The sequence below is a fragment of the Pelodiscus sinensis genome, chromosome 4 (assembly GCF_052426305.1).
Source record: "Pelodiscus sinensis isolate ZL-2025 chromosome 4, ASM5242630v1, whole genome shotgun sequence".
In the NCBI taxonomy this organism is placed as follows: Eukaryota; Metazoa; Chordata; order Testudines; family Trionychidae; genus Pelodiscus; species Pelodiscus sinensis.
In genome coordinates, this window is record NC_143055.1 from 16457606 (window position 1) to 16483858 (window position 26253).

The 26253-nt window shown below is 41.4% G+C and overlaps 1 protein-coding gene across 5 annotated transcripts in view; it reads right to left on the bottom strand.

Moving 5' to 3' along the window:
• The window catches only part of FAM53A (family with sequence similarity 53 member A), a 97013-nt gene that overhangs the window by 5363 nt on the left and 65397 nt on the right, over positions 1 to 26253 (bottom strand). For 4 of the 5 annotated variants that reach the window (XM_075930909.2, XM_075930910.1, XM_075930907.1 and 1 more), the window contains exon 5: positions 23523 to 23630. The exons of the other annotated variant lie outside the window; for it this stretch is intronic. In XM_075930909.2, the coding sequence (XP_075787024.1) occupies positions 23523 to 23630 (108 nt within the window). The remainder of the gene's footprint in view (positions 1 to 23522; positions 23631 to 26253) is intronic. 5 annotated transcript variants of the gene reach the window in all.

Consider the following 26253-nt stretch of genomic DNA (forward strand, 5'->3'; position numbering starts at 1 on the left):
GACTTACATGAAAATACATTTTCTTAAATTTAAAACAAACTATTTTAGCATAAAATTGCCACTTTGATTTGTAAGAGGATTCTTGGAGATGTGTGGTATGTATCTGCATTCCACTGTGATCACACATGCTCTCCCATAAGAGCGGGGTGGACTGACAGCCTTTCCAGTTTCTCTTCCACCACAAGCCAGAGAAGATCTGAAGCAGAAGAAGAGGGGGAAAGAGCAGAATACAGATCAAGATCATATATCTCAAAAAGACCTCCAGACTACTTTGGGGGTGAATTTAGGATATCTACATAAGAAAACCTTGTGCTCAGGGAATAGAGCGTATGCAGGATCTGCCGTCAATGCCTCCAGCTCACCAACTCTCCTGACTAAGATGATGGCTACCAGGGAAGCAACTTCTTGGATAGTTCCAAAAGCAGGACTGGTCAGTACTGAGAGAACAAGGCTCAAGTCCCATTCGGAAGCAGGTTTTTTTCTAGGTGAAAAAGGTTCTAATTAGGCTTTTCCTGAACCTGTTAGTCAGAAGATGTGGGAAGATGACGAAGCTCTGTAAAGATGGATAGTAGGCACTGACTTTAGTTCCTTACAGGTCCACTTGGCAGCATTGAAATCCACTGTTTTCAAGTCCCATACAAGAGGAATATTTATCTGTGGCTTCTGGAGAAACATCTGATGTGCCCAGGCAGAGAAAGGCCTCCACTTGGCAAGGTAACATGTCCTAGTAGGATCCTTCCTACTATTGGAAAGGATGTCCTGCTCAGCTTCAGCACACAACCGCTTTAAGGACAACACCCATGCAAAAACCAGGCTTTGAGATGAAGCAGCTTTGTGTTGGGATGCCCAATGATTTGCTGTTCCCCTGAGTCAAGAGATTGGGAAATGTAGGAATAATGAAAGTGCTCAAGATGACATATTAAGAAGGTTTAGCAACCAAAGCTCCCTAGGCCAATGAGAATGGACCCATGCCTTGTCCTGAGAAATCATGTGAAAAACTTGAAGCAGGAGTGGTAGTGGAGGGAACGCACAGGTCAGAGGACCTGACCATGGAAGGAGTATAGCTTTGACCCAGGGCACCTTTGGAACAGTGTATGTTCCACTTTGTTTGAGAAGTGAACAGGTCCCTGGTCCCCATACAGCAAACATAATGTTTACCACAGAGCCATCAAGCCCCCACTCACAAATCAATGGCAAAACGCCTTCTGTGAAAGTCTGCTAGCACATTCTGCTTTCCTGAGAGGTAGACTGCTGACAGACTAATCTGGTTGCCAAAGAACCAGTTCCCCAGACTGACCTTTGTGCACAGGGGGCCAGATCTCACTCCTCCCTGGTCACGATAATGTCTGACATTTTTAGGGCATAGTGACCTTGAATGAACAGGAGAAAGGTTTCACAAGCCCTCTGTGTGTAGTTCTAGAACACTGAAGTGCACCCTACACTCTCAGGATCATCCAGGTGAGCTCCCGAAGTCAACAGGCATGCGGTTATAATGAATGCTCTTTCTGGTATGGAGGTGATGATGGGAATGCCAACACAAGCCTAGCAAGGATGGTATCACTTTGGTGGGAAGTCACTATGATGCGCATGGACCGTTGGTTTGGCAAGTGCACTGTTTGAAGCTACAATCAGGCAAAGAAGATGGAGTCTTAGAAAAGGTGTGATGTAAGCCCATTGAAGCTTATACCACAGGACAGGCAATTTTTGCAGGGTGCCACTCCAAGAATTAGTACACAAGAATGGCCATACTGAGTGAGACCAAAGGTCCATCTAGCCCAGTATCCTGTCTGCTGATAGTGGCCAATGCCAGGTGCCCCAGAGGGAGAGAACAGAACAGATAATCATCACATGATCCATCTCCTGTCATCCATTTCCAGACAAACAGAGGCTAGGGACACCATTCTATCCATCCTGCTAATAGCTATTGATGGACCTAAGCTCCATGAATCAATTTACCTCTTTTTAAAATCCTGTTAAAGTCCTACTCTTCACAACATCCTCTGGCAAAGAGTTCCACAGGTTGACTGTGCACTGAGTGAAGAAAAGCTTCCTTTTGTTTGTTTTAAACCTGCTGCCTATTAATTTCCTTTGGACACACCTAGTTCTTATATTGTGGGAATAAGTGAATAAGGAGAAGTTATTTACGTTTCCCACACCAGTCATGATTTTATAGACCTCTATCGTACCCCCCCTTAGTTTCCTCTTTTCTAAGCTGACAAGTCCAAGTCTTTTTAATCTCTCTTCACATGGGACCCATTCCAAACCTCTAATAATTTTTGTTGCCCTTTTCTAAACCTTTTCCAATGCAAATGAATCTTTTTTGAGATGAGACCACATCTGTATGGGGTATTCAAGATGTGGGCATAACATGGTTTTAAACAGAGTCAATAAGATATTCTCTGTCTCATTCTCTAACACCTTTTTTAATTATGCCTAACATTCTATTTTCTAGTCTGCTGCTGCACACTGGGTGGATGTTTTCAGAGAACTATCCACAATGACACCAGGATCTCATTCTTGAGTGGTTATAGCTAAATTATTCCTCATAGTATTGTATGTATAGCTTGGAATATTTTTTCCAATTTTGGAAAGTGGTCACAGGTCACACTATTATATGAATGGAGGTGGTGTGGGGTCTGGGAGGGAGTTTGAGTGCAGAAGGGGATTCTGACCTGAGGCAACGGTTTTGGAAGAGGTGCCGTGTATGGGAAGAAGTTTGGGTCCAGGCGAGGATTCTGACCTGGGGAAGGGATTGGGGTGTTGAGAAGGGTGCAGGTTCTTCCCCTGGACAGGAGGCATTTGCCATAAGTGGCTCCCAGCTGGCAGAGCAGCGGGGCACTCAGGCAGGCAGCCTGCCTTCAAGCCATGCTGGTCCCATGCCGCTCAAAGCTGCTGCACCACTGGCAAGCGTGTCTGCCTGCCCCAGGGAGGATGGAGCAGGAGGCAGCAGGTTTCCAGTGCTAAGAGCGGGGGAGCAATAGAAAGTTTGTTCATAAACCCTGGAATCTCCCTAAAGACCTAGGACTCCAGATGCAACAATCAGCAGGTGCTGAAGATGTGCTAATATCTTACTCTTATGTTGGCAAGCCAAGAACTTCCTTACCCATAACAACATAATGTCCTCCACCCAGTCAGGGTCACACATCTTGTGGAAGTCTAAATGCAAACCAGCCCAGAGGTAAAGCTTGAACGTGTAACATCACATTCCTGAGCATCTCCACAAAACCCAGGGGTGGGAGGTACAGGCCACATTAAGACTGGGCATCACAGAGGAGTCCAACAGCACCTGATGTTGCCCCAAGTTTCTGGCTCCTAAACCCAATGGAACCAATCAATTTTGCATGGACTTCAGCAGGATTAACACTCAGTATTCCCAATTTGATGCCTCCCGACATCCTGTGCCAACAAACTCATCTGTCTCGGGAAGGCTAAATATATGGCCATCTGGTATGCATGGTCTGTGTGTTGCAATCTCTGAAGGAGGCAGAACTCACCGCTAATCCAAAATAAACAAACAAACAAACAAACAAATTTGGGGATCTTTCTGGTATCACATGGGAAATGGCTGGGTTCTACCTCTACAGAACAAAACAAAGGCCCTGCAGAAGACCCAGATACCATCACCAAGAAACAGGTGAGGGCTTTCATGGATCTAGCCACTTAGTGCCAAAAGATCATGCCCCGCCTCCTGACACTTACTGCAACCCTGTCTGACTGTATTTGGACTTCTCACTCATGTTTAATTACAAATGGATGCTCTCAGTCCAACTGTGGAAGCAATACTGTCAAAAAAAAAAACTTTCAGGGGGTGGAACATCTGATACTGCATAAAAGCTGGAAGCTGTAGCCATAGGATTCATGGGAGTAAATGGACTGTGATAGCATTACAATAACACTCCTGGGGGAATTCTGTGCCACTGCACATGTGCAGAATTTATGCCCTCCACAGATTTCTTTGCTTTCCAACAGAAAAGTGGCTGCTGGGGAACCAAGCAGAAGCCACAAGAGCAGGCATGTGACCTTCCCAGAAGTATGCTTCTGGTGCCCAGGGCAGCTGGCAGATACACAAATCACTGTGGGGCATTCTTGAATACAGGAAAATTGTGCAGTCACAAATATATATATATTGTTTTTCTTACGTGAGACTATATAGTCTCAAGAAAAACTGTTCATATCCTCCCCACCATGCCTCTCTCCATTTATAAAAGGTCCCCCCCAGATCTGATTCACATTTTTCATTTCAAGTATGAGAGTTCTTATTTAAGATCCTAACTTACAAAGATCATATTTCCAGTTTCACAGATACAAAGAATGTGCTTGCAGTGCTTACTATTCTTAATAGTGCTTACTATTGTTAATATTACACTTACAGCATATGTCTTTAAAATGCATATAAACCTCAAGATCTCTGCGTTTTCGGTACTTGTTTATTGAATGGGTATCCTGACTCTGTTTTGCAGGAGCAAGTTATGCTGACAAGTCCCTCTACATAGAGATGAGAAGACACTTCATAGGTGCTCAGGTTGACATTTCTGAACAGTATTGGTCTTTGGAATCCAAATCCAATGTTTCCATAGTTTTTCATTGGAGTGTGTCTTTGGCTACCTATTCAGAGAGTTAAAGTTTCCAAAGAATATAACCAGTTCTATAGTGGCTACTACTATAGCGAACTAGCCACACACAACCGGCCAACCAGCCACATCATTCAAGTCAACTAGCCACATTCAACTGGCCAAATAGCCACATATGGCTAGTGGCTAGCATGTTGGACACTACTGGTATTAGTTTTTCCCTCTTATATTCATTACACTTTAGTGAATATAACTTAGTTCATTATCTAAGAATAGCTAACTCACTAAGAGGAAATTTGCAATGAAATAGTATTTGACAGACTGGACACTGATGAATCATCTGTAAGTGAAACCAGTGGGCTGTGCCCCCTTCTCACTATGCTCACCAAGCCCCCTCTCTCTAGGGGTAGGTGTCTGGCCACAGGGGAGGAGGCAGGAGTGGGCTGGGGGTGCGGTGTATCAGTGGAAGGGGTGAGAAGGTTGGGGGAGATTGGGCTCGGATGGGAGAGGGGACACGGGGTGGCCCTGGGGCGGGGTCAGTCTCAGATGGTGGAGGCAATGCAGGGCAGCTCGGTGTGGGGGAGGAGGGAATAAGCCTGAGATGGCGGAGGGAACCCAGCCCCAGCAGTTCCTCCCCAGCAGCGCAGCCACCGAGGCATGAAGTGGGAGTCAGAGCTGGAGCAGCCCATGCCCAGAGGGGACGGCACAGAGGCTGGTCACAGCATGCAGCTTAAGACCGAGGTATCCCACAGGGGGAAAAAGAAAAATCTATTTTTTATACACGCAGAGAAAGAACTGCTAAAAAGGACAAAAATTAAAAACTTGCAAATAATTTGTCGAAACTGTTTTACATGATCCTACTGACCACTGTCAAATTTGGCTCTCATTAAGCACTGGTGGAAATCCATTGCATTTGTCAGTGTACACGAGGACAGAATTTGATCCCCTGTGTCTATGAAACATTACTAACTGGTATTATTTCTTATTACTCACATTTGTCGTCTTTACTTTTATACAGGACTATATATCTTCTACTATACCTGACATTTAGTAACACTAATGATCTAGGATGGTTGCAGCTATAAGCACGCAAGAAGTGAGACTCCCTTCCCAATGCATTATTAAAATTATCATTTTGCACTTTTTTTTTTTTTAAAAAAGCACAGTTTACTGAAGGCAGATATCTAGAACTGAAACCAGTAAAGCTAGCTGTGGTGTGAATTAAGTTGACATCTATCTGACAAAGATTTGTAACATATTACTTAGTAAATGTCTAATTTTAAACTTCAAACTGCACTGATTAGTTACTGACAGATGTCAATCTCACCAACATTATTAGGTTGTGCTGGCATTGTATTATAACCAGCATTTTAAAGGGCTTTATAATTAAGGCCATAAAATTCACTCTCAGATGAAAAAAGGTCTCACACTGGAAGCAATTTCTTTCCCTTTGCTCCTCCCCCCCCCCTTTTTTAAACAAACAAAAAAATCCGGTGTGTTTATATTCTTGTTACACAGGCATTAAAAAAGCAAAGATGTTGGGAATATTTTGCTGACGTTAACTTAAACAAAAAAAGAACAGATTGACGTTAATTTAGAGAATGTTTAGGAACAAACAATACATACATTACAATAGACATATTGGTGCAATCATGGGTGAGCGAATAGATACATCCGGTAGCCGGTTGGGTTAGGGTGGGGGGACCTAGCCCCTGGGGGCCTGGTCGTGGCCCCTGAGTGGGGCCTGCTGGTGGGGTGCCTTCATCCTCTGGAATATTGTTTAGGGCCCTTCATTGAGGAATGCATAGAGTAGATGGTTTCCATAGGATGGAGGGGTGGATGGGTTTGGAGCACAGCTTATCTAGGGAGCCCGTAGAGAATAGAGGGGAGGGTTTGGACCCCGGATGTAGATGGCAAGTGGGGTGATTATTTGGCTAGTGAATGGGGGGTTTGGTGGGGACACATTGTGCAGTTGGATCAGTGGTTTGTGCGGGTTGTGAGCTAGGTTTGGGGGGGGGGGGTGAGCGTCTCCCTGTTGTCCGGTTTTTAGAATCGCTTATTACAATCAATTCATACCGGCTGTTAATCCAAAACTACAAGTGCAGCAGAGCCACTGATTATTTCTGGAGAAAAGTAAAAAAGAACAAGTTATTTGTCTGTGTAAAGGGGAAAATGGGCATATCCAGTACGGTCACTATATCTAGTACCTATACACTAAAATACAAAAAAAGCAGTTATATCTAATATTAATGCTTTCTGATAAAGGCTGTTTTGAGACAAACGTGGTTAACATGAAGCCACAAAGGATCAAAACCATTTCAGTATCAGGTCAACCTTTGCTTTTTAAAATAAGTTTTCGTTTCTTGCTTCAGAAGTCATACTGTGCTGAGGGCACTTGACACCTTGCAGGAATGGATGTTTGGGTACAAATTCCCTGGACAAGGTTCTGAAATCAAAGTAATTGGTCATTTAAACTTTGTGTTAGGGATGTTAGCTACTGCCTAGTTGAACAGTCGTGTAACCACACAAAATATTGTCGCTTACATAATTGTTTGATAGTCCCTGGGGGTGGGACTGGCAGCCAGTGAACTCCTGGCCCCACTCCCAGAGAGCCCCCTGCTGCCGCCTCTGTATCAGAGGCAGCAGTATGTGATGGCAAAGGGAGCTGGTCCACGAGGGGAGCCAGTTTAGAAACCCGCTCTCCCTTGAGGACCATCTGCCTGTTCCGCTGACAACCCCCCCATGGACAGGGGCTGCTACTCATGGCAGCCTCCCTTCTCACAGAGACAGAGACAGAGTGTGTGTGTGTGTGTGTGCGCGCACGCACGCACGCACTCGTTCAGCAGGCAGCACTGCAGAGCTAGTGCAGGGGGGAACTGGCTTTTAAAGTGGCTCTCCCCAGCACTGGCTCCTGCTCCCCCGCTTGCTGCCTCTACTACAGACGATGGATGCAAGTAGTCTACAAGATTATCGGTTAATCCTATAGTCTACTATTCATTGACATCCCTACTTTGTGTTAGACTAATGGATATCATACTTGTTCACGGAGGGCAATGGGAAAGGAAGTCTTACCTTCTTCTAGGTAAGACTTTACAATAAAGATCCTGGCTGTGTTGAGTGAACATTACAATTCCTATGACACTTATACTAGTGAGAGCTTGTCTCCACTCCCTACTGAACTGCAGTGTGCTGTGCATCAGCTGTCCAACTCCACAATTCCTCTATTTGGTATGTAAAGCACTCTGGGAGCCTTTGAATGAAAGGTTGTACGTAAAAAGCTATCTACCACATCTTTCATGTTTTTAAAAGGTTGTAAAGAGACTATGCTACTAAATATCATGCATAACAACTGGAAATTAATTTATTTTCTTTTATTGTGGAAAACAGTGCAACATGAAAAAGTTTGTGATTTCATCATTATCCTAAATCCAAGGGAAACATTTATTAATAAAAGCAAACTTATTTAAAAGAAAAATAATTTATTTGAATCTCAGCTTTTCACCATGCCAGTTTGCAACATATGACTTGCACTCTCAGATATATAAACAGCTAATTCAATTTATTTTTTAAATATTTTGATGCATTCGATTATGGTCAATGCCAATACTCAGTTAACTTTTGAAATAGCATTGTCACTTTCAAATAGTAAAATCTGAGTATGAGTGGCTTACAATTATTTAAAAGGAGTAACTTTTACTAGCATTAAGAAGCCTCTTTCAGGTTTGTACATTTTGGAGAAAAGCAATGTATTATCCTGAGTAAGCTAGTATTTCCCCATTCTAAAAATCCAGTGGATGAAATAAAAGTCTAATAAAGGAGACTGGCATGCCCAGCTTAATTTATCCTATCTTCCAGCACATCTGAGACAACATCTGTTTACCTATGCACCAGTATCTATGTACAACAGAAAATGGTCTGTGCGATGCAAGTCTAGCAGAAAGACAGACTAAGTGACAGTTAAACTGATTCAGTGGAGGTACTTCCCTGCAGAATGTGTTTTATAATCACTCTGGGCCTGGCAAAGCTCAGAAAGCAACTTCACTCAAAAGCAAGTGAAAAGCACACCTGCTACAGTCGAGTTTTACAGTGAATACCTAGTGTATAAAAAAAAAAAAAAAGACAGCCTGGTTTCAAAATGAATAAAGCTCTTTCATTCTGGAGCTAAATAACTCAATACCACACCCACACCGAATTCTTCATTCATAAAATGCAGAATCATTTGAAGAACTCTACTGAATTAACTCAGTAAATGGTAAAATTAACTCATTTCTCTTGAGCTTCTAAGGATCTTAATAATTGTCCTTCATTTTGACCAAGTTACTTTATACAGCAGAATGTGATTTTTCCACATTAATGGCGGAATCGTCCTGAATAACCTCTTTCCATCCCAGATTCTGAGGGGAAAAAACAGTAATTCTTTCCACCACCCCACACCTTAACCCCACGATTGGAAATATCAAATGAAAATATCCCATAGCTGGTATAGTGTACCATGATTCTTAACTTAATCAAATACACTGTAACTATGAGCATCAAACAACAGGTTTGGCATGAACTTGTTTATCAAAGACTAATTTAAAATGCACACAGCTGCCTGTAAGCTTACATTGGAGTTTATGTGAAAAAGGGGCTATCCATAAAGTCAAATGCAGCTGGTCCGGTACTCATTAACTATTTCAACAATGAATTCTTACTTGTACTTAGAGCAACTTGCCAAAGAGGAATAGTAAATTTGAATCAGCTATTAAACTTAAGTCTCTTAAAAGTACACTTCCAGAACAAAGTTTTAAGTACTGCTTTTCAGGGCTGGCGTAGGGCAACATGGTGTTGAACACTTATGGGAAGGCCAGCTATCTGTAAGACATTTGTTATACAAGTACATTAGCCAAAAGAAAAATACCCTTAATGAGATTTTCCTTCCCTCACTCTCCTCAGATCATACACTATTGGATTGTCCTTTGCAATCAGAGCACAGGGAGGCCTGCGACACAGAGGCTTCACTTCATTAAATGCCATTTTGGGCCTAATTTCACATTGTGATCCACTCTGCTGATGCAAAGAAAGCAAAGCGCCAGATGCTCTCTGTGCCTGCCACCTCAGTAGTGCTTCATTCACTATTGCAAAAAACTTCGAGCCCCCATTCAAAACTAAGTACCCCCAGCCTAGTCTCTCCTGTCAGAGGACACAGTGCTGGCTTGTCTTCAGCTCACTTTTGATGCTTGATTATCATCTCCTAGCCTGGCCTACCGCTATCTCCTTTCCTTCTTCCCAAGCCTGCTGGAATTTGAACTTTAAATGGATGTCCTCCCTGGTAACAATAGATAAAAAGGGGGCCTTTGATTGTTCATGCGTTGTTGAAAAGAAAGGCCCAAGATTCATCCTGGCTGCGACCTAGCAGGATCTCATCAAGCACAGCTCCCATTCCATTCCAGTGTGACGCTTTAGCCTATAGCTACTCATTCACGCTCACAGTGTCTATGTTTCCATTCAAAAAGGATGAATTCGTCAGGTTTCCCGTTAAGAAATTAAATGTTGATCCTGTGAATGAAGGGCAACACCAACCTTGGAAAGCAGCCAAAATGATCTATAAACACTCAGGAGTTAGTTCAGTACTTACTGATTTCCAGTGGAATTTATAGTTGCATTATTTTAAAAGAAAATTGCATAGCCATTTTTAGGGTTTGGTAATAAACTATTTTTGGTGCCATCTGTTTTTCTAGTTCCTCAGAAGAATTTACTTTTAGATGGCTCCTTATTACCAACCCACTTGCCAGAACTGACAGCAGGCCACAGGTTAGCTATACACAGAATATGTGACTCAAATCTTTCCCAATCACCTTTCTGAAAATACTATTTAAAAGAAAACAGACTGAAGATAATCCCAAATTGGTATAAACAAGACTGTCTTCAGTTAAAAAAATGCACAAATTTGTAAGTAACAACAAGCAATATATTTCATACACAAAATGTTAGTATCTGGAAAGTAATAAATGCTCATTAACCGCACTAAACCATCTGAAAAATGTTCACTCCTGGCAGTGTTTTTCTGGGAGGTAGTTGCCAAGTTTCAACCTCATTAAACCCATAGATATTTTGTAACAAGTACATTCTGTCAGGCCACACTACGGTTATAGAGAGGGAAATGGAAAGTGGAAGCAGCTGCTGCAGGCAACTTGCCTCAGCAAAGAGGAGATGTTTCAAACAGCAGCTGCCACCCAGGCAAGAGCTCCCCAAAACCCACCAAATTAACTCTTCAAACTCACATTTATATTCTGCTCTTACCGTGGGACACAACACTGGTGGCCTCCTCAGCATGACAAGAGGGATGAGAGTGAAGGGGTTGCTGATTTCTTGAATTCTGATTCAACTAATGCTTTGGATACTTGCATACTGATTAAGTTCTCAGAAAACACATTGAGTAGGAGCAGTACATTCATCTTGACCCATATGACAAATCCAAGTTTCCTTTCTAAACAAAATAGCAGCAAAATTATTGAAAAGCTTTACTCTTAACTATGTGTCATTCAAAAAAAAATCTATTTGAAAGGGAGAAAAAAATGTAATATTCAGCAAATGTTCTTACCCTTTGTGTGGGGCAACAGTGTTAAATAATGGTTATCCGGTTTACTTGGCTTGAAAAATAGTTGAATGATGTTCTTAGAAAATAGGGGCTATCCTGCAAAGAAATGATTGCTACTATACAATATTTAACTCACTTATGTACCTGGAGCACATGATATACTCACAGATACAGGCGCATGCGCACATACACAACTCTCTTTAGTGAGCGCTAGAGCAATATATACAATTCTAAGGATTTCAAACTCTTCAATCAATCTATATTATTAAAATTAAATTCACTCGGCCCTGAGAGCTGGGTTTTAGTCAATTTCCAGAAGAGGGCACAGATATCACGCAACTAGCTGAATGAACGGGGAAGTTGGGGGGGGGGAGGGGAGGGCGCAGAAGGTTAACACTCCGAAAGAATACATTTTGTAAGTCACAAGAGTCAGTTAAAAAGGTATACCTGGCAAGCAATATTTTTTAAAATAAAACTGAGCAATTGGTAACATGAATTGTAACTCCCAAAAGCTGTTGCACAACTTTCACATGCAGGCTATGTCTACACTGCAAGGTTTTTGCTCAAAAACAGCTGTTTTTGCGCAAAAACCCATGGAGCATACATACCTCACATGCACTTTTGTGCAAGTAAATGAACAATAAAATGGCAGAAGGGAGGGCTTTTTCCAGTGTAGGTAATCCTCCTTTTACGAGGCATAACTCCTTTTTGCGCTACAAAAAGGCAAGTGTGGACGCTCCAGAGGGGCTTCTTGCGCAAGAAACCCCTATGGGAAAAAGCACAGGTGCTCTGATGGCCACTGTGAACGGCCATCAGAGCTTTCCTGTGCAAGAGCATCCATGCAGTGTGGATGCGCTCTCGTGCAAAAAAACATTGCTTTTGTGATGTGCTTTGAGGTGTGGATGTGCTCCTGTGCAAGAATTTGTTGCGCAAAAACTGAATTACTGAAGAATGTGATGCTTACAATTAGAGGGTTTGAGACTCACTACTTTGAATAGCAAACTGCGTTAGTTTCCAAATATCAGGTGGCTGCGGACACTTCAGCTTTCTGTCCAATTCATCTGACCTCTATCTTAGACAACCACACACTTATTTATGGATTTTTAAGGACACTCACAACTACAGAACTTGTCCGATCAGGGAAAGGAGGAGGAAATAAGGTACCATACAGTAGAGCCTCAGAATTATGAACACCTCAGGAACAATATTCAAAAATTTATAACTGACCACTGACTTAATAAAGCTTTGAAACACAACTATGCAGAAGAAAAACGCTGCTTTTAACCACCTTAATGTAAATAAAACAAGTACAGGAACAGTTTCCTCAACTGTCAAATAACTTATTTTTTTTAAAAGTAGTTTACATTTAAAACAGTACTGTACAGGCAGTCCCCAACTTACGCGGATCCAACTTACGTCGGCTCCGCACTTACGAACGGGGCTCTCTCGCCCCGGAGCTCACAGGCAGCGGTCAGCCACCTTGACCTCCGGGGCGAGAAAAGCTGCTCCCGGTGCCCCTGGTCTGCTGGGGACCGTCTCCAGCAGACCAGGGACACCACGAGCAAACCCGCAGCAGCGGCGTGTTCCCCCGCTTCTGAGGCTTTGCCAGAGCAAAGCCTTAGAAGCGCGGGACCCCGCCACAGTTGCGGGTTTGCTCGCGGTGCCCCTGGTCTGCTGGAGACGGTCTCCAGCAGACGAGGGGCACCGCAAGCAAAGCGGATCCAGCACCAGAGCAAAGCCTCAGCGGCGAGGCACCCTGCCGCTGCGGCTTTGCTCCCCGTGTCCCTGGTCTGCTGGGGGAGAGGGGGAAGCAGCTAGTGTGCCCCCCCCCCCGCAGACCAGGCTTTTGTTGTGGACCCTGGGGCAGAGCAGCTGGGGAACTGCCGGTTGGTCCCGCAGCGCCGCTCTGGGCACTACTGGACCAACCCGGCAGCACCCCTGCCCTCTGCCCCAGGCGTCCTGATTCAGCCGCTGCTGGTCAGTTTCAGCAGCAGCTGAATCAGGACCCTGGGGCAGAGCAGCTGGGGCGCTGCTGGGTTGGTCCAGTAGTGCCAAGGAGCCGCGCTACTGGAGCAACCCAGCAGCACCCCAGCTACTCTGCCCCAGGTGTCCCCAAGTCAGCCGTTGCTGAAACTGACCAGCGCTGACTACAGGAAGCCCGAGGCACAGTTGCTCTGCCCCAGGCTTCCTGGAATCAGCCGCTGATCAGTTTCAGCAGCAGCTGACTTGGGGTTCTTAAGTTGAATCTGTATGTAAGTCAGAACTGGCGGTCAGTTTCAGCAGCGGCTGAATCTGGAGGCCAGTTCCGACTTAAGTTGAATCTGTATGTAAGTCGGAACTGGCCTCCAGATTCAGCCGCTGCTGAAACTGACCGCCAGTTCTGACTTACATACAGATTCAACTTAAGAACAAACCTACAGTCCCTATCTTGTACGTAACCCGGGGACTGTCTGTACTGCATTTGCTTTTTGTGTATGTCTGTCTGCTACTGATTACATACATGCAGTTCCAAATAGGTTGGCTGGTCAGTTTGTAATTCTGGTGGTCATAACTGAGGTCCTACTGTACCTGTACCAGAAAACTCAAGAAAGTTTTCAAGTAGAAACAGTCAAATGAAAAAGAATGCCATTCAAACAAATCAGGAAACGGCAGAAAGATAAATAAGGACAAATTTTTCAAGTGCTTATACACAAATGCTAGAAGTTTAAATAATAAGATGGGTAAACTAGAATGTCTCATTTAAGGAGAGTACTGATATATTAGGCATCACAAAAACTTGGTGGAATAAGAACAATCAATGGGACAATCATACCAGGGTACAATATATCAGAAGGACAGAACAGGTCATGCTTTTGGGGGAGTGGCACTACCTGTGAAAGAAATGGAGAATCAAATGAAATAATCTTAAATGAACCAAAATGTTCCATAGAATCTCTATGGATAGCAGTTCCATGCTCTAAGAAGAATATAGCAGTAGATATATATTAATGACCATCTGATCAAGATAGGGAGAGTGAATATGAAATGTTAAGGGAGATCAGAGAGGCTATCAAAATTAAAAAACTCAATAATAATGGGGGATTTCAACTATCCGCATATTGACTGAGTACCTGTCACATCAGGACAGGATGCACGGATAAAATTTCTTGGCACCTTAAAACGACTGCTTCTTGGAACAGCTGGTTCTAGAACCCTCAACAGGAGAGACAATTCTTGATTTAGTCCTAAATGAAGCACAGGATTTGGTCCAAGAGGTAAATATAACTGGACTTGAAAATAGTGACCATAATGTAATAAAATTTAACATCCCTTTGATGGGAAAAACACCTCAGCAGCTCAACACTTTGACATTTAAATTTCAGAAAGGGGAACTACACAAAAAAGAGGTGTGTTAAATTAAAAGGGTACACAAGTAAAATCCCTGAAAGCTGCATGGAGACTTTTCAAAGACATCATACTAGAGGCCCAACTTAAATGTATACCCCAAATTAAAAAACATAGTAAGAGAACCAAAAAGTGCCACCCCAGCTTAACAACCAAGTAAAAGAAGCAGTGAAAGAGAAAGGCATAATTTGAAAAGTGGAAGTTAAATCGTAGTGAGGAAGACAGAAAAGACCATAAACTCTGTGAAATTAAGTGTAAAAATATAATAAGGAAAGCCAAAAAGGAGTTTGAAGAACAGCTAGCCAAAAACTTAAAAGGTAAATAGCAAAATGTTTTTTAAGTACATAAGGAGGAAGTTTGCTAAACAACCAGCAGGGCCCCTAGATGATCGAGAATGCCAAAGGAGCACTCAAAGACCATAAGGTCATCGCAGAAAAATTAAATGAATTCTTTGTTTCAGTCTTCATGGCTGGAGATGTAAGGGAGATTCCCAAACCTGAACCATTCCTGTTAGATGACAAATCTGAGGAATTGTCCCTGACTGAGCCATTATTAGAGAAGGTTTTAGAACAAACCGATAAATTTAACAGTAACAAGTCACCAAACCAGATGGCTTTCACCCTAGAGTTCTGAAAGAACTCATGTGAAATTGTGGAACTATTAACTGTGGTTTGTAATCAGCTTATGTACCTAATGACTGAAAGATAGATAATATGATGCCAATATTTAATAAGGGTTCTAGAGGTGATCCTGGCAATTAGACTGGCAAGTCAAACACCAATACTGGGCAAATTAGTTGAAACTATAGTTAAGACTAGAATTGTCAGACACATAGATGAACATAATTTATTGAGGAAAAGTCAACATGGTTTCTGTAAAGGGAAATCATGCCTTACTAGTGTTTTTTGAAGGAGTCATCAAGCATGTGGACAAGGGGAATACAATAGATATAGTGCACTTAGGTTTCCAGAAAGCTTTTGACCTTTGAACGTCACAAAAGACTCTTAAGCTGTCATGGGACAAGAGGGAAGGTCCTTTCATGGATTGATAACTGGTTAAAAGATAGGAAACAACGGGTAGGAATAAATATCAGTTTTCAGAATGGAGTGTGGCAACTAGTGGTGTCCCTAAGGGTCTGTACTGGGACTAATCCTATTTAACCTATTTATAAATGATCTGGACAAAGGGGTAAACAGTGAGGTCACAAAATTTGCAGATGATACTAAACTGCTCAAGACAGTTAAGAACAAAGCAGACTGAAGACCTTCAAAAGGATCTCAAAAAATAGGTGATTAGGCAACAAAATGGTAAATGAATTTTAATGTTGATAAATGTTAAGTAATGAACATTAAAAAATAATCCCAGTTATACATACAAAATGATGAGGACTAATTTAGCTATAACCACTCAAGAGAGATATTGGAGTCATTGTGGATAATTCTCTGAAAACATCCACTCAGTGTGCAGCAGCAGTCCAAAAAGCAACAGAATGTTAGGAATCATTTTTAAAGGGTTACCATGTTTGAACTTTCAAAAAAGAGGACACCCTTGAGAGGGAGTGTATCTGTATCAGTACCTACCAACATAATGCATTAATGCAACGTGAGTTGGTAGATACGGATACAGATACACTCCCTCTCAGGGGTGTCCTCTTTTTTGAAAGTTCAAATATGGTAACCCTATCTTATTGTCTCTATATAAATCCATGGGATGCCCACATCTTAAATACTGAGTACAGATGTGGTCGCCACATTTAAAATTAAATAAATAAAATTTTATTTTTATTTTTATATATATATATATATATATATATATATATATATAGAGAGAGAGAGAGAGAGAGAGAGAGAGAGAGAGAGAGAGAGAGAGAGAGAGAGAGAGAGAGAGAGAGAGAGAGAGAGAGAGAGAGAGAGAGAGAGAGAGAGAGAGAGAGAGAGAGAGAGAGAGAGAGAGAGAGAGAGAGAGAGAGAGAGAGAGAGAGAGAGAGAGAGAGAGAGAGAGAGAGAGAGAGAGACACACACACACAGGAAAAGGGCAACATGATTAGAGATTTGGAACAGCTGAAGAGAGATTAAAAGGACTTGAACTTTTCATCTTAGAAAAGAGGATACTAAGGGGGGATATGATAGAGGTCTATAAAATCATGACTGGTGTGGAAAACGTGAATAAGTTATTTACTTATTTCCACAATATAAGAACTAGGGGGTCACCAAATGATATTTACAGGCAGCAGGTTTAAAACAAACAAAAGGACGCTTTTCTTCACTCGGTGTACAGTCAACCTGTGGAACTCTGCCAGAGGATGTTGTGAAGACTAGGACTTTAACAGGGTTAAAAAAAGAGCTAGATTGATTCATGGAGGTCCATCAATAGCTATTAGCCAGGATGGGTAGGAATGGTGTCCCTAGCCTCCGTTTGTATGGAAAAATATAACAGGAGAAGGATCACGTGATAATTGCCTGTTCAATTAATTTCCTCAGGGCCATCTGGCATTGGCCACTGTCGGCAGACAGGATACTGGACTACATGGACATTAGATCTTACCCAGTATGGCCATTCTTGCATTATATTCTTAGATAAGACAACTGGGACAGAAGAATTTTAGATTGCCAGAAAGCAATTGGGAAAAGGTGGCTATGTGAAAGCCCAATTGAGGTTAAGGGAGCTAACTTCTGATTGGCCGGCTGATAGCCAGCTGATCCTTTTACAGGGCTAAAAAACCAGATGGCCAATGGAAAGGAAAGCCTGTCTGAAGGAAAGACATTCTGAGACTAAAGGCTTGACTCCTGTAGCTAGACTTAAGATGGAATCCTGGTACAAAGAAAGTGAGAAGTTGGGAAAATTCTGTGCAAATAGCACTTGTTTGATTTTAGGGCATGGGATGGGGACAAAGGGACAGGAGTGAAGAAGAGACTGTACTCTATGAAAACAGTCTGAACACCACATCAAACACTGAAACATTTTCAACCAATATCCATGAATCAAAAACACATGTCAAAACGGTCCATGGTCTGCCACAGCTACACCACCTTGTATATTTCTTTTCATCCCAAAAAAATAGGGTGGGGTTGAAGGGGTGAACTTACACAGAGCCATAAGATCAGTGTCCCCAGAATAGGCAGAAGTTCTTTTAAGGTCAGAAGATCCATTCAATAGGAGTGAATGAAACTGAATTTTATTCTGCCAGGGTTCATCCCGGTTAGGAGATGAAACTTGGTAACAAGCAACTATGGGTGGTGAGTGGGGGATAGTTAGTTACCAGAACACTGCTCTCTTAGTAGCTATGTGATCAGGGTAAACATCCTACCAGATTTAGAACTGGCAGATTCTCTTTTTTATTTTAAAAATAAATTCTAGAAAGGATCAAGCCATATGCACATATGTAACTGTTACTTAGAAACAAAGCTTCTTTCCTTTTAAGCCAAAAAAAAAAAAGTTATTTTTACAATGTTCGTTGTCATGAACAATTGTTATTGCACGGTCACTACTTTCCCCTTCTAATCATTAAGAAGCTGTTGGCACAAACAATTTTACCGAGGAGAGCATAGGCCAACAGAAGACATGTGTCTGAAATGTGTGTAATTTAATTTTTAAACACATTTTTGTCATCCTATTTCATGGAACTAATTGTTAGACTGAGCATACCAGAATTTAACCTCAATCAATTCTGTGAGCTCACCTGTTGCAATTTGTTTAACAACTTCTAATTTGGATATGCATCAGCATTCACTGAAGCAACAACTGATACTAGACACTGGGAAATGGATATTCAGTGTGTACGAACAGCCCCACAGTTAAGTCTGCATCATTTCCACAATTAAAGCATCTTCCTCACTTTAATATTACTGTATTTTGAACCTGCCATGTTCTTGAAATCTTAAGTTGGGAGCTTTTAGAAGCTTCATAGTTAAAGCTGCATTGAGTTGCAGTCAAAGCAGGATTAAATTCCTTAGTTAGATGAAAATAAGATGTGCACATCAGTTAGACCGCTTACTTTTAAGATTTTACTTAAATGTGGCTTTGTCGTCACACTTGATAACTTAGGTTAGCTCTAACCTACACAAGTCTCAGATATAGCTTAATTTTGTTTAAACTAACTTAATATTTACTAACAACTATTTTATACCAGAGAACCAAAGGAAATAATGTAAATCTTCGGGTAGGCCTATTAGGGTACGTCCAGACTACATGGCTCCGTCGACAGAGCCATGTAGATTAGGGTTGTAGGCAAAGGGAAATGAAGTGGCGATTTAAATAATCGCTGCTTCATTTAAATTAAAGTGGCTGCCCCGCCGTGACGATCAACTGTTTAGCGGCACGGCGCTGTAGTCTGGATGCTCTGCCATTGACATCAAAGACATTTGTCGACCTCCCCATTATGCCTCTTGGGATGAGGTTTACCGGGGAGGTCGACAAATGCCTTTGATGTTGACTGCGGAGCGTCCAGACTACAGCGCTGTGCCACCAAACAGCTGATTGGCACAGCGTGGCAGCCGTTTTAATTTAAATCGCCGCTTCATTTCCTTTTACCAAGCCATGTAGTCTAGACGTGCCCCTAGAGATCTCATTACCCTGCAGGGTTCTTGATTCCTCTTTTCACAGACTTAGGAACTCTTGCAAGGCAATATGAATTTTGCAGGGACAGGGTGGTAGCTTGCTAGCTACCTTCAGGGCACTGATATCTATTGAGTTCTTTACAATTTTCCTGCTAAGCCACTTGCGCAAGACAACAGTTTGCTTGTAGAAGCAGGAAATCTTAAGCAGTTCAATAGTAACAGTCAACTTGGGCTCAACGGAAAAGCGAAGATGCTGCCACTTCTCTGTGGAGGTTCCCAACTCTATAGAAGGTATGGCTGGTGTATATCAAAAGAAATGGGAGAAAAGATCTTTCAACTCTGCTTTGAAACATCAAGGAACTTTGAAGGAGCAGAAAGATTCAAGAATTTAAAAAATTAAATTCATTCCACACTCCAGTGAAGCTCAGATGTCTTGTATTTATTATATATTTGTTCAATCCTGCTCCACCCTAGCAATCCCTCCAAACAATGCATATATGTAGTACCTTCCATAACTCCAATTACAGACTTCCCTCGCACTTTGACTCAAGAATCTGGCACCACACAAAGCTGTGAGGTGTCCAGTTCTCTGCACAAACTTAGCACTGTAACAACAAACTGTGCATGCCGGCTACGTCTAGACTACATCCCTTTTTCGTAAAAGGGACGTAAATTAGACGTATCTCAATTGCTAATGAAGCGGGGATTTAAATCTCCTCCGCTTCATTAGCATAAAAATGACTGCTGCTTTTTTCGGTACGGAGCTTTGCCGGAAAAAAAGCTCCAGTCTAGACGCTGATCATGCGGAAAATAAAGCCTTTTCCAAAAGATTCCTTATCCTTCTTGAAATAAGGGATCTTTCGGAAAAGGCTTTATTTTCCGCAAGATCAGCGTCTAGACTGGCGCTTTTTTCCAGCAAAGCTCCGTGCCAGAAAAAAAGCGGCAGCCATTTTTATGCTAATGAAGCGGGGGAGATTTAAATCCCCGCTTCATTAGCAATTGCGATATGTCTAATTTACATCCCTTTTATGAAAAAGGGATGTAGTCTAGACGTAGCCTCAGTGTATAAAGTCTGGGGTTTTTGTTTTAAGAGCTGTGCAACCACACACAGCAAATTCCCCTTTAAGCTTCATCAGGGCAGCTCTACCATGTAAGTAACTCAAACATGAACATAAAACAGGAGTTTTTAAAAAGGTGGAAGATGAGTTTTCAACTGATGTTCTGGTTTAAACTTTTAGTTGTTTATTAGCATGTGTAATGAAAAGAGGGAATTTTGACAATGTTGAACAATGCAAATGTAACTGCAAAGATAATGAAATACAGATTTTAATACACCTTGTATACCGTGGCTAATTATTGCCATAATTCCTAATGTTTAAGGTTGGAATTCTCTTTTTAAATTATAATATTGTACATGGAATTTACTGAGGTTAATTCAGCCACTGGAGCAATGTTAAGTTTGTGTGGTAATAAAGAAGAACTTTGAATTTCATTTAAATGCGTTAACATTGACCCGACTGTGAAGTAAAGACTGTAAAGCACAGTCTTATTTAAAAAAGGAACAGAGAAAATAGTTTACACAGATACACAACACGAGAAAATAACTTCGTAAGTCTATGAAGCAGCAACACGGTTAAGCCACAAAAACACCTGTGACACTAATACTGTGATACTTTCCAAATACGCACTGAAGATCCTACTTTTCAGAGTGTGCTACAATTAGACCCTAGAATAAACAGAGTTTAAAAAACCTGAAAACCTCAAACTTCTCTCTATATCCCAACCCCATCTAATCTTTTTTTAAAAAAAAAGTCTTTAAAGGTGTTAAATATTTTAAAAAGTAACTGGCACTAAAGAAAAATGGTATTTTAAATTATTAAAAACTATGCTTTTAATGAAACCAAATTTCACAAATACCACTAGACTCTTACGTTAAATAAAAATATTTATCCAAATTTCCTGCCATCATTCTGTTGTCCTCTCACTACAAAGATCTTTCATCTATACCCTCCAGAGGTATCAAAGAAGAGTGGCAGAATGCATAGTGCTCAATGTAAAACAAGGCATTAACTTTGATATTGGTTTAATGAGAAATAGTTAAGAAAAAAATAAAGCTAAATACTAGATCAATGGTCTTAGAATAGAAAGTAACTGGCTCTCCCAGTGCTTTCCTAAAACATGGCTCTTTAAGGCTACGTCTACACTGCAGCATTATTTCAGAATAACTGATGTTATTCTGAAATAAGTGTGTCTACACTACAAGCCTTTATTTCAAAATAATGTCGAGTTGGAAGACTCCTTACTCGGACTCATGTAACCCTCATTTCACGAGGAGTAAAAGAAGTCAAAGAATGTTCTTCCTTCAACTTCCCACTGCATAGATCGCGCCAAAAGCTGAATTAAGCTATCTCGACTTAAGCTATACAATTGACATAGCTAAAGTTGAGTAGCTTAATTCAACTGTAGCTCTGTTATGTAGATGTGCCCCAAGGGTAAGTCTATGCCAGTGGTCCCCAACCATTTGGGGTTGCCGGGCGCCCGGGGGGGGGGGCCCCCATAGCCGCATTCTGGGGGCCAGCGCTCTCCCCTCAAGCGCCGCGCGCCCGGGGCCGGTGCTCTCACGCCTGGCGCTCTCTCCCCCCCCCTCCCCTAAGCGCCGCGCGCCCCGGCCGGCGCTAGCGCTCTCTCCCCAAGCGCCGCGTGCCCGAAGCTGGCGCTAGCGCTTCCTCCCCCCCCAAGCGCCGCGCGCCCGGGGCCGGCGCTCTTTCCCCCCCATGCACCGCGGGGGGTGAATCCGCAGCGCCCCCGGGGCCGGCGCTCACCGTGCGCCACCGCGCATGCGCCACGTGCCCGGGGCCAGGCCAGCCCTGAGCACTTGGCGGGTGCAGACAAATGCCCCCGCGGGCGCCATGGCGCCCGCAGACACCGTGTTGGGGACCACGGGTCTATGTTATAAAGACTATACTGGCTTGGCTATTCAAGCCAGTACCTCCCTCAACAAAGTTAGCTATAGCAACCAAAGTTGACTTCCATTAATAGTGGCAGCTACATTGGAGATTGCTTCAACACAACTATGTTAGTAAGGGTATGTTTTTCAACCCCTCCCCCACGCTCTCTCAATGAAGTAGCTACATGGAATAGGGCTAATTTTGTATTAGGGGAAGAGAACGAACAAGCTACAGATAATTCTCAAACTCATTACATTCTGTCCAAGTTAAAGGGCAGCATGATCAGATCCCAAAACAATCAACTCTGAATTTCTTTAGCTTACAGGCGTAACACTTTTACATTTTGTATGAAACAAAATTAATGTGGGAGAGAGGAGAAATTAGTACAGCTTTAAAAATTGACCTAAGTCAAGAAGTAAGATGGGCTGAATTCTGTAAAACTAACATTTAGGAAAGATGGAAGAGAGTATTCCAATGCTGTATAAATACTTTTAACAGTATACTACTTGTATTTTTTAAACAGACCAAGAGGGTTTTATTTCTTAAAACATTACAATTTACATTTAATGCCAAGCAGGAACAGTCATTTGGATACCGAAAGCAAGGCCGATTTCCCCAAGAGTGGAAAAAACTAAAAGGTGTTTGAAACCTTTCCAAAACCTTAGAGAAAACTTTCAACTGTGCTTGCAATTCAACAAATAGACCCTTCTGATTGTTTCTATGCTAGACCAGCTCAAGAATCACTACTTGTCATTGTCAAGGCTTGCAGAAGTTAATGAGTTTTGAAAACTAAGAATTCCATAGCTCCTGAAGTGCTCTTCTACCTTTTGGATTCCAAATTATGAGCGTTATTCAGTTTTGCTGGTACTGTACAAGCAGAATGAACATTTGATTAAGTGCTTCCCAAGGTCTTTTGCTCACTCCCACTTTAGTATGTATGACTTTCCTAATCACTAATGTTTTTTAGGGATTGAAATTCTGATCTCTCAACACAATTGGCAGTACCAAGAAACGAAGTGCACCCAGTATACCCACGTAGTGGAAAAACCTTAATGGAATTTATTTGCTTGCATGATTCTTTTCAGACTCTTGTAGGCTGGAGAGCAGAGAAAGGAGTGTTCAATATTTCATTCTTTCACTTCACACTCTATCCTTCATCTCACCTACTAGGGGTATATTGGACAGACCAGTCCTTTCAGTCAAGGATACTTCCTTCATAATTTGCAGGATTTTAATTAAAGTGGACCAAAGTAACAAGTTCTGTACAAGCCCATCACCTTTACAGAAGTGATTCCTCTTCACCATCTACCCTTGCTTTTCTTGCAGCAGGGAGAACAGAAATATCTAAGGACTTGTTTACATGGTCAAGCTGATTGGAGTAGTATCCCAGAATGGGTCCGTAGGTGGAGTATAATTCTAGAATAAGAGTTCATACTGGCCACTGTTCCAGAAGAGCTATATTGTTTTAAAATTTACACCCTACCTTTTTCTGGAATAACTTCTCCATGCAGACGAGCTCTAACTCATTCTTCCAAGTTATAAGGGGAGCCCCGTTAAGACTTGTCTGCTTAAAACAGGTGGTTGTCAAACTCTGAATGTGAACAAGGAAATTTTTTTTTAAAGTGAGGCTTTAAGTCTTAGTTTGCCATATTGTGAAATCTACCATGAGAAAGAATGCTAATTGTGTTTTTAACTTAATCACAACTGAGGGAGTTTCCCTTTGAGTGAGGGAAGCTTGGCAGGCCTGAAGATACCTTTTGTTGCTTTGCCTGTGTACCATGCATTAATTAAGCACAATCTAAGTGTAAATCTGGTTCAGAGGAGCTCAATGGCATCCCCCAGGTGTAATCCAGGATGATCCCCGGTCTGGAGGGAGGGGGTAATGACACAAGGTTGCAAAGGAGTAATGTGAGTTGCTTCTGCATCTCTATGCTAAGAACTAGTATTACCTTGATATGTTTATTTTACAAAAAGGAATGGTTTGGTAAATTTAGATTTATAGAACAACATTCATATACTCTGATAAAAGAATGTAGCAATTTAAGTCAAGGAAATTTCCACCATGAATTTAAATTAGTTTTTTTACAAAGCCAAACCTAATGATGACAATTTTTATTGGAAAAAAAAAGATTACAATTTTTAATCAACTAAATTAAAATTAAAAACAGTCCAATTCAGTTCAAATGTCTCATTTCACTGCCTTTACTAGTAAGGTATCTTACCTAACGTGTGCAAAATTGCTCTAAGCAAAGAACAGAAATATTTAAAATGAAGGCTTTAAAAAAAAAGTAATTGAATTGTAGGAACCTAGTTCTCTCTCTCTCACCAGCTTAAAAAATATGCGCTCTATCTTATTTCAATGCCACAAAAGGAAACCCTTTTAATGAATCTGAGATTCAAGGTACTATTGAGGGGCAAAGTTGAGCAAAGAGGCAAGTTTTACATTTAACTCTGAATGTGGCAAGTTTACTGGCCATTCTTTTTTCTTTGAGTAGCAAGTTCCACATTTTTGGTCCACTTTAATATAACCTTTTTATAAGTGTCAGAGCAGCAGCACAGCAACTTTTTAAACTTCTATGTTAAACATTTTTAGTGGAAAGCCTGTCAATTTTATAAATTTCCATAGCTATTACAGTTATTACTTAACTTTAATATATATAGAAATTTTGTTTGAGGCAAAATCTTAGCTGAGACGAAAAAAATGCTGTCCTCTGTATCGCTCAATTTTACATTTAAAAAGCAAAAGCCAGTTCAATTACTAAGATCTGGATGGAGCCACAAGTACATTCCAAGCAAGCAAACGAAGGTAAATGACACAGAATATTATACTTCATATGTAAAATCATCTGTTTAGTTTAAATAACTAGAAATTAAAATTCAGCTCAGACTGCCTTATAAAACATTAGAGTTAAGAGCTGTGTCATTCAGGAGCTGTGTTTTGGTTTGAACTACACTGTTATGGTTACAGACTTAATTTCCAAAGTCCCTGGTGTCTCATTACAGTAACAAGACATCTTGTTTCACCTTTTCTGACTAATGCAAATATTTACTAGAGTTATTTTGTTTTGATACATTAAAGATGGTAAAACCAGTCTACCAGCCTGAGTGTCCAGACTTCTTCCTGAAAGTTAACTACAAAATAACTGTCTACATGGCACAGCAAGCCTTAAAACTTCATGGTTTAGTCTGACACTTGAAACACTGCAGAGCACCAAGCAGCTATGGCAACAGCTAATGGATTCAAAGAGCTGAAAGTAACCTATCATCTAAAAAGTTGCTACAAAGAAATACAAAACCTTATTTTAATCAAAATGTCAATCACAAGTTTTGACACTTTATAATCCTGATCAATACATAAACTATGATTTTAATTAAAATAGTATCAAGGATTCACTTACCCATTGTACATACTTTCAGAAGAGGTGCTGTGTACGAATTCTCATTGCAGAAATCCTATATTCCATCTAAGAGCTATACAGTACAGGCAGTCCCCGGGTTACATGGATCCGACTTACATCGGATCCCTACTTACAAACGGGGTGAGGCAACCCCACACTAGCTGCTTCCCCCCAGCAGACCAGGGAGATGCGAAGCTAGCGCTCCTGCCCCCCCCCAGCAGACCAGGGAGACGCGGAGCGGCTTTTCTCAGCAGACACCTCAGCTTGAGAATAAAGGACTGAGGGAAGTGAGGTGTGGGAGAATACAACTGAGCTCTGGAGAAATGTTTGGCTAGAGTTTCCCCTACAATATGTACCAGTTCTGACTTACATACAAATTCAACTTAAGAACAAACCTACAGTCCCCTATCTTGTACGTAACCCGGGGACTGCCTGTAGTGTTGAATTAACCAAGATACTGAAATCTTACTGAAATGCACTATACGTGCACAACATTTCACCATTAGACCATTTTTAACAAGAGTAATATAACTGAATGTAATGTAAATATGGGTGAGGTTTTGTTTTTGTTTGTTTTTTTTAAAAGATAAAACTAAAGTTTGTTTATTCTAAGTTTAAGACCATATTTACTTTTGTAGTTATCAATTTAACAGATCAGTTTATTCTTCAAAGAGTGAAGGGATGTAGCACAGCATTCATTAAAAGGAGAGGCTCACCAAACAGATTTGGTAACAAGTGAGTGAATATTCTCAGCAAATTGTCTTTCAAACCAAGAGAGTAAGTGATACAGAACAGCATTTTCACAGGGGTTCCATG